The following is a 14,949-nucleotide window of genomic DNA, read 5'->3' as shown; positions in this document are numbered from 1 at the left end:
CTGAAACAATTCTGAATTTTAGTCAGTGATGGCTTTGAAGAACACTGGGTGGGTGGGAGGGGAGGAAAAAAATTACATCTCCATTAAAAGGTTTAAGCAGAACCAAATGAAGATACTATAAAACGTCACATGCTATAAAAGTGTTTACAGTTATGCACAAAGGAACGCAGAGGCAATTTTGTAGAGCGACTCCTGGAGCAAAGGCCTTGGAGAATAAAAGTGTCTTTAGATATTTGTTATCCTGTTAGAGTTGGTATCACCTTGAGTATACAATGCCTGCCTGCATTATGTAAACACTTCATTGATAAATCCCTCCCCCACCTCCCTGAAGCAGTGTCAGACTGTTCTTAGCTGACAGATATAGCTGAAACAGATGCTGCTATAAATACCCTTGTTTAGCTGTTTTGAATATAATTTCTTTTGTAGAACATAGTGGATGCTCTAGTCATCGCTGAAACTGCACCTGTGCTGGAGTTTATTACTCCTTCATACATATCACATATCAGGATTGATTTTTTTTAAAGAGGATTCCAAAAACACTCACAGGAGATGGATTCTGATGACCCTAACCACAGACATCTTTTACCAAATCTTAACTGAACTTTTAATGAGTTTACCACCTCTGCATTCTGTAGTTTCTAAAATTCACCTCTTACTACCAGTCAGTTCCCTCCGCTTACTCCCTGTAAGCACCAAGCTCTGCTGACAGGTTGCTGCTTTGCAGCTTGGTGCGAGCAGGCCATGCAGCTATGCTGGCAGTGGTCACAGGACTTCCGATGCTGCCTTCAATCTGTTCTTAAATCTTGAGCACTTTGGGCGCTATCATAGCATGAGCGCACATATTTTAGAACATGTGGAGTTCAACTTCTGAATAGTCTGGGGGGACAGAGCAAGAAAGTTAGATTTTTGCCCAGGACCCCTGGGAGAAAGCCAAACGTTCATATGGAGCACACGATGTGGTCACGCGCTGTGTACCACAGCCACACCTAGGTTGCTGCAAGGTTCGCAGTTACAGCTGGACCTGGCTTTAAAAAAAATGAAGAAGGAGTTATACTAACATAACAGCATGATTTAGGTTATATTCAAGTCATACTGGGGAGGAGTTGATGAATGGGTGATCTGTCACCATTCACGCAGTAGCTCATTTGTATTTTCACCTGAAAAGGTAACATTAAGAATTGAAATTATTTTGCTCATACCTGAAATACTGAGAGAAACATTTTATAATGTCCATCTTAATCACGCTCAATATTGTTTGCTTAACAATCACAATCCATTTGATATTTAGTTTTTGTCTGAGGACATAAACCATATCCTGCTAAGCTCTACTACCTATCTCTATGTCCTTTATTCTAACTGGGGGAGAACAGAGTGAAACTCCCATGCAAAAGGCTCTCCTCACTGCAGGTACACATCGCATAGGGATGCACCTGATTTATTTTCTAAAGAGATATTTCTGCATTATCTTCTCTGATATTTATTTGGGTTTAAAGGGCTTCCTTCCCATCCACCTGAAGGCACTCAAGATGGATGAGGAACTTTTTCACACTCCTTTGATGATTAGGATACCGACCCTTAAGAAGAACAACGAATGCTTAGGGCAGGGAATCAGTTCAGTACTACAGCTGGTCCCTAAGCCCATATTCCATTAACTAAGATATATCTGACAGCCACAAAAATCCACTCTGAACTGACCAACTGTTTTCCACTGGAGTTATTCTAATCCCTGACAAATGTTTCATTATAATTAATTCCTTGATTAGAAGATAATCACTGGTTCCTCTGAAGAGATGTGAGCAACCTAAACAGAGACAATTTCTAAACTCAAAGCCAACTGTTTAACCAGCTAAACTTAACTTAAAGGACAGTATAATGAATGCGCTCACCCAACTCACCTGAAAATCTGCTAAATACTACTCAAACATTGCACCCCTTAAGCAACACTAACTATAGGCTTAATTTTCCTTGCCACCCACCTACCCTCCAGAACTAGCTTTCTTCCCACCACAGTTTTGCATATATCAAACCAGTTTGAATCTTCCCATCTGTTAGAATGAGAGGTTTTGAAGATGGTTCTTCCAGAGAAGTTTAAAGGTTTCAGCACAGGAACCAGAGCGATCTCTCCTACTCAGCCGTTAAAGCCTGCCTTGATTACTTTGATGTAACAACACTTGAAAGCTCCTATTCTTTGAAACTAATTTAAACACATTGAATTGTTGAAAGATTAAAAACCGCAGTCAGCTAATTACACTCACTCTCATCTCTTATTCAGCAAATGAATCACTTTTCATTACCACTTAGCTGAAGTACATGAATTTCTGCCTAATTAGAAATGTTGTAGATGGAGCATTAGCAAGGCTGGAGCGGGTCAGGATATCTTGCCTGCTTCATTTTTAATTCCTAACAGTAGAGCCAGATAGGAAAGGCTTCAGATAAGAAGTCATTAAACAATTTTAAATTATTTATAAAAATTACTTTGCCCAAATTATAATTATTTTTTTTCCCAAATGCTCTCATAAACGTCAAATGGAATGAAAGGCAAAGCAGCCCAACATTGATTTTAATGAACATTTTAATGTTATGTATAACAGAACATTATGAATACAATGAAAACAAAGTTTTATCAATTTAATAATAAAAAAATCCAACATAAGAAAAGGGAGGCAATAAATTTCATACCTACAGTATAGTGCTTATTCTTACCAATATTCCCAATTTGTGAATATAACGATGTCTTTGTATTCCAGATTCTAGAACCATGATTCATGTGAACTTAGATGCAGAATTACAGAAGAAAAAACAAAACCCCCCCAAAATCTTAATTCATTCTTTTGTTTTCAGTAAGTCAGTAAAATCTTTGACTGCTACAGGTTTCCTTTATTAATATATATATTTTACTCCTCTATTGGATTCCACAGCTGCTAAATGCCATATTTACACAAAAGAATCACCAAGGGTTGTATGAAAGCTAAGATTCAATGCTGTTGGATTAGGTCGGGTTATAGATTTACATAACACGGTGTAATCTGCCTTGTTATTTTTGTAAAGATGCAAAAAATAAACATTTTTGCTTTCAGACTGCTGCTGACACTGTAAACCAGTGGCTCCATAGGGATAATGGTGGTAAAAAGGATGCTAACTGCCACTGTAAAAACCGCAAGAAAGTGCATTTTCTGGAGTTTTGTAAAAGGAAACCTTCCAGCAGTCTCAGATAAATCTTCTCCCAGACCTGCACTGGATATCAGTTATAACAGAGGCAAGTAAAGCCCCAAAAATCTATTGGTCACCAAATTGCTGAGAGACGATGTTTACCATAAAAATTTGGGTAATATAGCAGTGCGACTGGAACATTAGCAAAAGTATATATACATTCCAGGTCCCTTTGAATTAGCCATAATCACATATGTAAGCCATTTTTTGGACAAAAATATATATTCTTATAAAAAACTGATTATAGTACTTGAGTGACTTCAATTGTGGACTCAGAGTGGTAGTAAAAGGAATGATCCAATTATGACAAAGCGATCAGGGAGAGGGGGAAAAGAAAGTCAAGCTCTTCAAGAAAAAAGAAAAGTATAAAATTAGATTCAAACATTTTTACCCAACCCCCATTCCAGTCTTCCATCAAGTCCCAAAGTTAAAATTGGTTCTTCTACCTAGGAAAGGCTTTGATGGTCTCAATACAAATTATTTTGCAAAATCATCTAATACATTCCTTAGAAGAACCTTTCATCTCTCCAGAATTTGAACACTAGTTATTTCAACATTTAGAAAATAGCTTTTGGTTCTTTATGTAGATACTTTAACTGCTAAAGAAAAAAAAAAAAAGTAGTATTGATCAGTGTTTTCCATCCCTTCCCCAGCTATATTTGTGCAGCTAAAAATCCTTCATTCAGTCTGCCCATTTATTTTTAATTTATTTATTTTTACAATCTTTATTTGCTAAAATTGGCAAAATTTGCAAAGGCATCTTGCTTGGGTTGAACAGTCCCAGTAGTCATAGAGGTCATAGAGATATTGGGTACTCCCATTCCTATTGTGCCCGTCAAACCCATTCCTGTAGCTGGCAATCCCATGTTCATGTTTATTCCCATCATTCCCTGGTTCATCATAGGCGTGGGTCCCATGGAGGTCATCCCCATCGTACCTGACATCACACTCTGCATTCCAATCCCCATAGGAACAGACCCTCCCATCAGTGGGCTTGTCTGGGGTCGTACAGGCATCATGTTAGGTTGAGGATTGAGGTTCACAGCTGCAAAGTTTTGAGTCATGACATTCATAGGTTGTTGCATATCTGCAAGAGGAGAAAAAGGATGCAAAAATAGTAAATCAGATTCTGTTTGAAGGTCCTATTTATTTTAAGTAACTTATGCAATCACTGCTGTGAATATGATATGATGGCCCAAAATGTAGCTATTTCATTCGTTTCCATGTGAGGACTCAGAAAACATTTAAAAACAAATTTTAAATAGCATTTGATAGCAACACATGCTACTACGCATATTCTAGAGAACTTCTAGAAATAAGGACGCCTGAAATCAAGATATGCCAACAGTATAAACTCTACAGTAAAGACATGCAGTTACCAGCCTCCTAGCTTGTCAGGCTCTGTTTAGAAAATACCATTTTTGTGTCAGCAGCATCACAGTAGTTTAAGAAACAATTATGACAACGTAGGAAAATAATTAGCAGAATACTCCATCTCAAGGACAGCTTACTAAATCCCTGGAGAGCTCAGTGTGCAAAGCAAAACAGTGCATCAACAATAACTCACTTTGTTGCTGCATCATGGTATTAAGTGATGGTTGCTGGGGTTTGGAAGGCTGCATCCCAGGTACTAAATTGTCCAAACTGATATTTACACTGGGATCTGACCAAGTTGAAGGTAGAGTTTTGCTTGCGTTCTTCTGGACCATCTCTGTGCTTGCATTATAAAGAGGATTAGGCTTCGGCATCAAAGTGTTCACGCTCTGCAGAGGCTAGAAAAGAAGGAGTTGTTGGGATACACTGAAACAATTTACTAATAGGCTTCAGGACTAAACAACAAGTATTTATTTTTCCACGGAAGACAAGGAGACACTGAAATTGCTTTGTTTTCAGACGTGAACTTCAGCTCTTCCAAAGCAGTGCTGCCATTTGCTCTTACACCATTAGAGTGGGTTAAAACAGTATCAAGATCCCCTAACACATATTTAGCATAACATTGATCATCTAGAGTCAAGTTCTCAACTCGGACATACTGATGTTTAACTCCTAATACCAAATCAACCTGCTACGGTTTCCAAAAAATCCATGACTCTCCATGTAAGCAGTCAACTCTGGATTTTGAGACAACCGGCTAGTCCTCACTTCCATCCCTTTCAGACTGGAAACCTGTAACATTCAGTGGATGATGGTTTTCGGCTGTAAAGTTTAAAACATCAACCTTCTTCCCCAGAAAAACAGCAACACTTAATACAGCAATGTATTCAGAAAGGACTGGCACATAAAAAGAGGCTTTTCAAGAACTTTTCTAGAATTTCTATTATATTTTCTTTTCAGGAGACCACTCTATCATTTTCAGACAAAACATTAAAGAGAAAGCAAAAGATTAGGAAATTGTACAAACAGCTGCATACCTGTGACCTTGACATGGGTAAACCGATGCCTACGGTATTGGAGCTCATCATAGAGAAATTCATACTTTGCGAAGAGGTCATAGTTGTCTGAGAGGGGCCCATCAAATCAAAAAGATCTGCAGAATTTGAAGCAGTTGGAGCCTGGCCAGCAGCTGGCTGTGAGCTACTGAAGAGCTCTATAGCTGGCTGCTGTGCCACGTTGCTGAAGAGCTCTCCAGATGAAGCACTAGGACAAGGAGAAGCTTGGTTGAAGGCACTCCAGTCACCAAAGTCTCCATTTCCACTTGTTGCTGTACCTGAAGGGAACATTGGAAGAGGAAGGAAGACGGAAGAAAAGGTAGAAGGCTTAGAGAAAGGCACTAAACAAGTCTCATATTCCATGAACTGAAACAAATGAGAGCTGATCTGTGTCTGTCCAGATTAACATCTGCAGGTAGAACTTCCATCTGGACATCATTCCCTCTCATGAATATTCCAATAATTTTAACAAGGTAGCAAAGGAAATATGAAAACACCCATACACAGAAAGAAGGACATTTGATAACATGTCACCTGTAGATACGAAACAAGTAGGGACAGGTTTTCTTTAGACAAAATTTGAAAGAAAGGTAACTTCAGAGGAGAGTGTAGGCAACAGGCAAAACCAAACCTAGAACTTGAGGAAATTTATCACCTTCTTAGCTCAGAGCCCCGGTATTTGCTGAGAGAACCGCTGTCAGGAACGAGCCACTTGATGATGCAAATTCCATTATGATAAAACACAGAGTTCATTATATAAAATCAGTAACTCTTCATGTAAAAAAAATGTTGAAGGGAATCAAAGCTTTGAAAGCAAGTTACCAGGGAATTCTTATTTGAGGTGATAGTCCAATCCCATAAAGTGTTCGTGCAAAACACATCAAGTTTTCAAGGCGTCCCTTGATTTAAAGCAGAAATTGAATTCAATTTTGGATCTAATACATCTCTCAGCAGAAGTTTTGTTGAACTCATAGGTCATCGCTACTCTGTTTCATTTCAGTATGCCAGGGTTTTTGCAAACAAGTGTTTTAATAAAAAAGACAGCAATTCACAGTAAGATGCAGAGAGAGATATGAAGTGTCTAACAGTATAAGTTGTTTATACACAATCACACGGGTACTGATTTCAGGATCACACATGTCCATAGATACAAACCAGTGAACTGAGAATATTTCATAACCTTTGAATCAAATGGGAGTAGATGTTATCTCCCTTAAAAATGCTTTTTTAAATTAAAAAGAAAAGAATTACTTCAGAGCAGTGATAGGGGAATAAGAGACTAAAACAGCATCCACAGGAGATGCTAAAAATAAAGCAATGCCATTTAAGCTGCTCTCATTCCTACATCATGAATCTTGTTCCAAGTTTGGGCCATTGTACAGGTCAGCTTTTTGATTATGTCACTGATATTCTTGTGGTACTTGAGCTAAGTCACAAGCAATGTCATTGCCATGTGAAGTGAACTTCGAGTTCTAATGAACAGTAAATCATCCTCTGAATTTCTTTAGATGAGCTAATAAAAATTTGAGCACGTAAAGCTGGAGCAGATGAATCTAGTGTCAGCTTCCACTGCCTAACCTAAACAATGCCCAGCTCTATAATGGCCACCCAAAGCAATTTTCTGCAACTGCACTCTACCTACTCAAAACATAACAGCAATAAATTACATGGAATGTGAAAAGCCATCAACGTTTAGCCCTTAATCATCTTTATCTTCATCAATACATTAGAATTTAAAGAATAGTAGGAGAGTGAAACCGTTCACAAAATCTAAGTATTGCCAACAATATCATTGCACAAGTAGACTCATATTCATTAGCTTAGGGCCATGCTAGAACATTTGCTTTGATCTCCCTCACAAACATGGGCTATATTAGAATATTTCAATTAGTATTGCATATTAAAAATTAAAACCTACTTTAAATATTCCTCCTAGAAGAAGCACACTCAGCATTTACTTATCTACGTTCAGACCTGTGCACTGAGCACCAATAATGGAAGTGGGGATAAAACGTATACGGCTTTGCCCCTTCAGTAGAACTTCAAAGATGATTAATCAAGAAGGAAAAGATTTCTACAGGGGCTTACGCTGTTCAGGAATGATTAATCATTTTACAGGACTCCTTGTCCCTTGCATAATGGTGATTGGAATAGATTAATCATGTTAATGCAGATAAAGGATTGTATCAATTTAGGCTGTATTAACACACAAATTATTTGCATAGTAGGCGGCTTTGTGTTTGCAAAACAACTTGTTTTTGAGTGAGAAAGCCTGTGAAAAAATTATAGCAGTTCTGTCCTGCTAAGTAAATTAAAGGTATATTATTAATACATGTCCGGTACATTTTCTTAACATAGCATGTGAAAAAAAAATGACGAACTATAAACATGCTGACTAAAAGCTGTCTCTCAGGTAGATCTGCTGATCTTTCCACATTCTAGATGTATTCCTGCATTCTCACTGAGATCACCCCACTACAGAACACCAACACTGTCCAAGTTAACTTCACAAAAAATAGCCAGCTTCCTTTCCTCTGTGTTCATTTGCAGCACTGTTCTGCCTGGGTAGCACTGGAGGCTCCAAAAACACGTGACCAAAAATAAGTTGATTGCTTTAGGTGGCTTTTTAGCATTTATTTTTTCCAGTCCAGCTTTAAGAGAAATTCTGTGCGTGTTGTTTTTCAAACAGTGGCTGTGTATACCTAGTAACTTGTCTGTTTGCAAGCAAAATGACTGCACCGAGCCAGCTGCCTGGGCACAGGAAAACTCTGAAGTGTGGGCCATACAGCCAGGCAAGGACAAAACTGAGTGCTGTCCTAGTGAGCATTACTAAAAACCTTGCTCTTCTGATTGGCAGGGACTTGTTCACCTCAGACTTCAGCAAGATCCACACTCTTTTATTTTAAATAGGTTTCTCTTAAAAGGGAAATGAAAATAAATTGTTACTTAGCCAAGATAAAAGAGTTAGTCAGCTTCACCCCACAAATGCATATAGGCATCAGTCAATGACATTATATGGTGTGTACGGAGCACACACCTTGACAGAATTCCCCTCCAATGTAGGTTTTCCAGTAGTAACCCAGACAGCATTGGAGACTGGAAATAGCTTGTTGCAGCCTTCCCTCATTACGCAATCTGACAAGGCCAACATAATTAAAGTTTGTAATTGTTTAGAGATGCACACTTTTTTCTTTTTTTTTTAAATCTTAGGAGACAGATGGGAACTGAGGGTATCTCATGTTTCTAGCACAAGTGAGCTCCTATTTTCCATTGAACGTGATTCTTTTGTTTTTGTTCAACTTACCCATTTAATTTACTGTTCTGCCTGTCTTGAAAGTTCTTAAGACCAATCCGAACTCTGTATGTATTTAGAAACTATAAAAAACAGTGTAAGACCTTCTGTGTACTTCTCAGTTCACAGTCAGCACTACCACAATCGAGCAAAGCAGACTATCAAGCACCTCATCCAAGTCCTTCCCCCCAGCCACGAGCAGCTAGTAGGTTCTTTCCTTAATTACCTACTTGTATCTGAAAAGCTTGCAAACTGTTAGTTGAAGTATTAGAAAAATGACTACCTTTTATTGAAAATAGTTGAATACTCTCTCACAAAGCACTGGGAAGACTGGGATGATTAATAATTTGAATAGTCCTATGACTACAGCCAATTTTCCAGTCGTTTTGGAAACACAGATACTATCACATTGAAGCATTCATCACTGTAGAACGCCAGTTAGGACAGCTCTGCCTACTATTACAGAAGTGGGGTGTGCTGGGCTCTATGATGTTTAGTGAGCACTCTTCAGCCAGCATTTAGACCCACACTTGTTTGTTTCAGGTTTTACTTAGTCACATTTTGTTTCAGTTAGAGCAAAACTCCAAATCTAATTTTGCAACTAAGTTTTATTATGTGCTTTTAAGTAAACAAGGATGTATTTGGAACCCCTACCACATTTTTCTGAAATAGAGTTGATAAAGAGTTTTAGGCCCATGAGACAAGTGCTTAGTGCTGTGCTAGACAACAGATCTCTTCCTTACTCAATATCAACACTTGTGTCCAGTTAAACAAACAGAGTTTGCCTTGGAAAGAGAAATGACGTTCAATAACGGCACGTGGCATCTCTTCCCCTCTCTCTGACCTTAAACAGCATTTTAATCTGTAAATTAATCCTACCTTGCGATGATGGGAAACTTGCTGTAGCAGCAGCTGAACTAAAATCAGCAAATCCTCCAAATGGGTCAGTTGATCCACCTAGAGACAGAAGGAAGTCAAATGCCGTTAAAGGCCTCTACAAAAAAACATTGCAATAAATGCATGCAGAATTTATGAAGAAAAGCTGTCCTGTATTTAGCAGGATGGATTTATTGATTCTGCTCCATAAGTCCACAATGGTTTTCCTGTTCTTCACCATACTATATTTATACAAGCCTGAGCAACAATAAACTGGATTATTTCCAACTACACTGCAGATTTTGCAGTTTTGTTTTCTTAAGATCCGAGTTCTTGATATCTCTAAAAATAAATTTAAAAAGAATAAAAAGGTTAGAAAGGGTTCTCCTAACAAGGGATGCTGCTAGTCTGACAGTTTGTGAAAATAAAACTTTGGAAGTTTTTTTTATATAAAAGCCAAACATTCTCATTGTAAAAAGAGTTAATTTATTATGCTTACTATGAAAAATTAAATATAATCTTATATTTATTTTTTATGTTACTTAAAGCATGAATGATTTTACAGTAATCTTGAATTGGAATCTCAAGGACGTGGCTTGTGTTTGTGATTGCCTTTTTTATTTTTTAAGATCTTTGCATCCTTTCTACAGCATGAACATTAAGTTTTCCTACCAGACATCCGTATACAGCAAATAAATTAACAATTTTTGAACGTAGCATGTTTTTTCACAAAAAAAACACAGCCAATATATAGAAACAGAAGATTTAAGAATCATATACTAGAAAGCTTTTTTCCTTTAAATACATGAGAAATATTTTACAACAAATCTGTCAATTATCCTCACTATTGCTTTTAACTAGCTACTCCACAGACCCAAAAAACTAAGAAATTGACCTTATTTGTTTGTCCTCAAAGATTTCACCTCCAAACAGTCCTACCCTTAGAAGAAGCTGCAGCAGTTCAATTATTTTGCTTTTAGTGTTATGCGTACATTATATAGGTTACATCACAGCTGCTTAGCCTGCAGTGCTTAGAAACTAGCCAGGTGGGACTGGAACATCTGTGCTGCACTCAAACACCACCAGGGACAGCTTCCAACATCTGGTGCCATTTCTGAATTGTCTTATCGCTGCAAGACATTCTGCCCCATCTGCTACTCTCAACTGGGTTAATTAAACTAGAACCATCTCCTTTTTAATAAATGGCTAGCAGTAATAAAAGGAACCATTCACTTTCTAATACATGCATACTTGTATTTCTTTTTAACGTTATTTTACTGTAGACATTGCTAGGAAGGCGACTGCTCTTCCAAGGGGAAGTATCTCTTCCTGCAGCATATGGTATAGAACAAGAGAAGGGAATGCAAGGACAGTCTCTTTAAATTTTCAGAAATATAGCACTACTAAAACCATTTCACCACCTTTTCAAAAGGGAGAAGATTCCAAAGTTAAGAAATTTCTTCAACACACGTTCTGAAGTGATGTAATAAGCACCTTTCATACGTTAATACAGAAGTTTTATACTGAATGCAAATTATGAATGAAAAGGGGAGGATAAGCCAGTGAAATATCAAGCTAAAAATGTGCTCTGATGAACACACGGCTTTGTCTACCGCAATGAACGTTTTCAAGTAATTTTTCCATCACATGTTCTGAACTCTGAGATGGACACAGTAATGGTTTGAAGGTTTATGAGCAGAGATACCACACTCAAATTTTATCGGACCACATCTTAAAGCAGAAACAAGCTCTCATGCTACACTTACTATCCCCTTGGTTGTTTGTCAAAGCATCTAGTGATTAATTTCATTTTAAAAACAACTAGGTTCAAACCCAAAATAACACCTTAACATTCTCAGCCAAGTCAATTTTTTCTCCAACTCTATTGCATGTTTTCAAATGAAACTGACTTCCAGAGGAAGATAGAAAAGCTTAAGCTGAATGCATCAACTCTGGACAAAAAAAAAGGTATCACCGGCTAAGATTAAAGAACCTAGTCTCCAGTAACACCAAAAAATTACTTCCAGCAGGTCTATTCACACATTCTACAACTCCTCAGATTCCTCCTTCATGGCATCTCCCCTTATGTACAAATTGTGTTCCTTCAGTAACCTGTAAACCCCCAAGCTTCACCAACTTTCTTCGACATCTCTGCACCTAAAAATACAAAGATAAGCAAATTCTGAGTTCCCTGAATTCACATGACTTCCCTGCCAACTCCTTCACAGGACAGATCAAAGGCTGTGTGTGACCCTTTCCCTGTGTCTTGCTTGACACTGGGAATGTTCCCACACCCTGTGCTGCAAGGAACAGTGGTCATAACAAGTGACCTGCACGTGAAGGACAGTGCTAATCTTCTCAACATGAGCTATCCTCAAAGATTCCCATGCGAGATCTGTCACTATAAATGAACCCTTTCCATCTGCCTTCCCAGGTCAGAAGAGAGGTTATTTAGCAGGGCCAGCTGGTAATACGCCTCTTCTCAACACCATTTCTAAATGCTGCTTTGGGAAAAAAAAAAGAAAAAAAATCAAAAAGGCAAAAGAAGGGCTTGCTACGGAGAACCAAACTGATAAAAGATTCAAATATGCTGTAATGTCAAAGCACTTTACCTCTCCTTGAAATACAGAGAGGCTCAATTTGAACTGAAAAATGTCTATTCTTAACACAACTTGTATATACACATATACAGACACAGACTTATGTATATAAACAGTAAAACCAAAAGGGCTCCCATCTCTTTTTATAATCAAGAGAACAAAGGCCTTAAAATCTGGGTATTGAAGTTTAAAGTATTGATGAGGGGTAGTGGTTGTGATCCTGGATCTTAAAATTCCACCAAACTGTAGTAAATCCTAAGTACATAAACACCTCTGTATATAAAGTTAACTAAATAAAACAAAATACATTGCTCCTTAAATTTGTAGCTTTTGCGCAGAAAAGAAGCATGAATGGTATTTCTAAACCATCAGGAATTATTATAAAATATTTTTATTATTTTTGTGATGTCAATTTTATATTGCATAAATATAAACTTGTATTTATATAAAATCAGAACACAATTTTGTACACTTATTTTGGGGAAAGTAAATAGTTTCAAAGCTACAAGAAATAGAAAAGATTAAGACAGATCTCTGAGGCTGAGATTACCCAGAAATTGCAGTGACTATTTCCCTCCCCTCTAACAGAATTTTGATGCATTTTATATTCTACTACATTCCTGCAGAGGTATCACTTTGGTATCCTAGTGCTGAAAGGAATTGTTGCATATGGTGCCGCCCATAATGCTGAATTTACTCAGAAAAAAAATATTTTATTATAAGATTATCTAGTGTGGCATAGTACATGGATATCCATTAAAGTACACCCAGAAACAACAATTTTAAATAGAATTAAGTAAAAAGTAGTCTTTATACATGTGTAAATGCAGCCACCTTGCCACATGGGACCCCAAGCCACTAGATTCCCACTTTTTAGAACAAAGTCTCACACAATTTTACAGCTTCTTTAAAACGAAGGTGGAGCTGACTATCTGTGGTGCACTAGACATACATATACAGACTTCCACAAATATATGACTATGATCCCATTTCTAATAACATAATTTGCTTCTTTGCAATGGAGAAAAGTTATATGAAAGGTTTCTATATATATAAAAACACGTAAGCATTTAATTCTCTATTCAAAGTGATCTTTAAATAAAAATTCTCTTCACTGTTTACTCTTCTAACTGTTAGGCCATAAATGTATGGAAGTCCCTTTTCTCTTCCATGCTAGTTGCAATCAAAACTTAGTATTAAAAGAACCTGAAAGCACAATAAAAACCTAAAACTTTGCAGACTTGTAATAAGCAAAACAACTAAACTCCCAAATCCCTGTTTCAATCCTGTATACAATGCACTGATATTTAGCATACTCTGAAAAAGAAACTGCAATTTGAGAGTGTAAGAGTAAGTCCCTATGAGCATTAACGGACTTAAATTCAACTGCACACTTAAGAGTCTGAAGGGACGTCTTTTACAATGAACACGTTTACCTTTAGGTAGCTATTTCATCCATTTCTAGCTGTCCAGACTTTGAATTGCACTATGAGAAACGCTTAAATGTGAATTGATTGCACTTGCTTTTAGAGTTAATTATAATTAATTGCATTACAAACAGCTTCTGACTGGTCTGGTAGTTAATCTTTGTCCTGCTAACTTTATTAATCCCATGCAATAACATTTACAATACTTTGCTGCAAAAGGTTCTAGGCAGCTCTAAATTTTTGAGTATTAGTTTATCAGCTTATCTATTCCACTTTATCTGTGGAACATCATACAAGTTTATCATCAAAACTGGTGCATCAGAATATACATTAAGACAACAAAAAAATGCACTAACCTGTTGAGGCTGGCTGGCTCACTCCATCAAACAACAGATCAACCAGGTCATTAGATGACTTGCTGCCAGAGGGTACAGAAGCCTGAAGACGAAATCACACAGTTAATCTTTTGAACCCCCAATTCTTTCTAAACAAAAAAATGGCTAGTGCATCCTATAGAGGTTCCTGCCTTTTGAATTGCAAATTCATTTCTGTCATATGAAGAATCAAAAAACGGCACTGGACAGAACCATCATTTGTTCAAAAATAAGATTTCTGCCTTTACAATAACAGCAGCAGAGTGAAATATCGACATTTGCAGAACTCCTTTTACATCGACTGACATTAAAAGCAAGTCAGAAGAAGAAGAGTTGCACTTTATCTGTTCCACGATGATTAACAATCAATCACTCCTCATAAAGAGTGAGGAAATTAAAAGTAGGACAAAATACTCCATGTAACCAAGGGTTCCCTTAAGCTCCGCTATGTTATCTATACAGATGCATGAGGAAAACCAGGGCCCTGTTTGATAAACGTAAGCATAACATAACAGAACTTCCTGTGAAAGTTACTGAGTCAGAGCTGACATTAAGACATGCTGAACAGACAGCTCCAGTTCACGCCAGTTCAGAAAACGAGGAAACTGCGCTCACACAAGCAATTTGGTATGACCTTGTGAAAATGTTAGTTGTACTACCTACAGTAACTTAGAGAAGAACCTAAAAGATATGTAATTTTAAAATACTGCATATGAGATACACAGTTCAAAGTGCAGCTGT

General features: G+C 37.4%; 1 protein-coding gene across 1 annotated transcript in view; it reads right to left on the bottom strand.

Moving 5' to 3' along the window:
- Nucleotides 1-2,554: 2,554 nt before the first annotated feature.
- The window catches only part of CLINT1 (clathrin interactor 1), a 48,507-nt gene continuing 36,112 nt past the window's right edge, over nucleotides 2,555-14,949 (bottom strand). The window contains exons 8-12 of the mRNA XM_032196796.1: nucleotides 14,191-14,272; nucleotides 9,811-9,888; nucleotides 5,622-5,917; nucleotides 4,778-4,982; nucleotides 2,555-4,297 (exon numbers count right to left, since the gene is read on the bottom strand). Coding sequence (XP_032052687.1) covers nucleotides 3,936-4,297; nucleotides 4,778-4,982; nucleotides 5,622-5,917; nucleotides 9,811-9,888; nucleotides 14,191-14,272 — 1,023 coding nt within the window. The 3' untranslated portion in view covers nucleotides 2,555-3,935. The remainder of the gene's footprint in view (nucleotides 4,298-4,777; nucleotides 4,983-5,621; nucleotides 5,918-9,810; nucleotides 9,889-14,190; nucleotides 14,273-14,949) is intronic.

This window comes from Aythya fuligula, chromosome 14, assembly GCF_009819795.1.
Source record: "Aythya fuligula isolate bAytFul2 chromosome 14, bAytFul2.pri, whole genome shotgun sequence".
NCBI classification, from domain to species: Eukaryota; Metazoa; Chordata; class Aves; order Anseriformes; family Anatidae; genus Aythya; species Aythya fuligula.
Note: the sequence above shows the minus strand (reverse complement) of the source record. Positions and strands in the feature narration are given on the sequence as shown.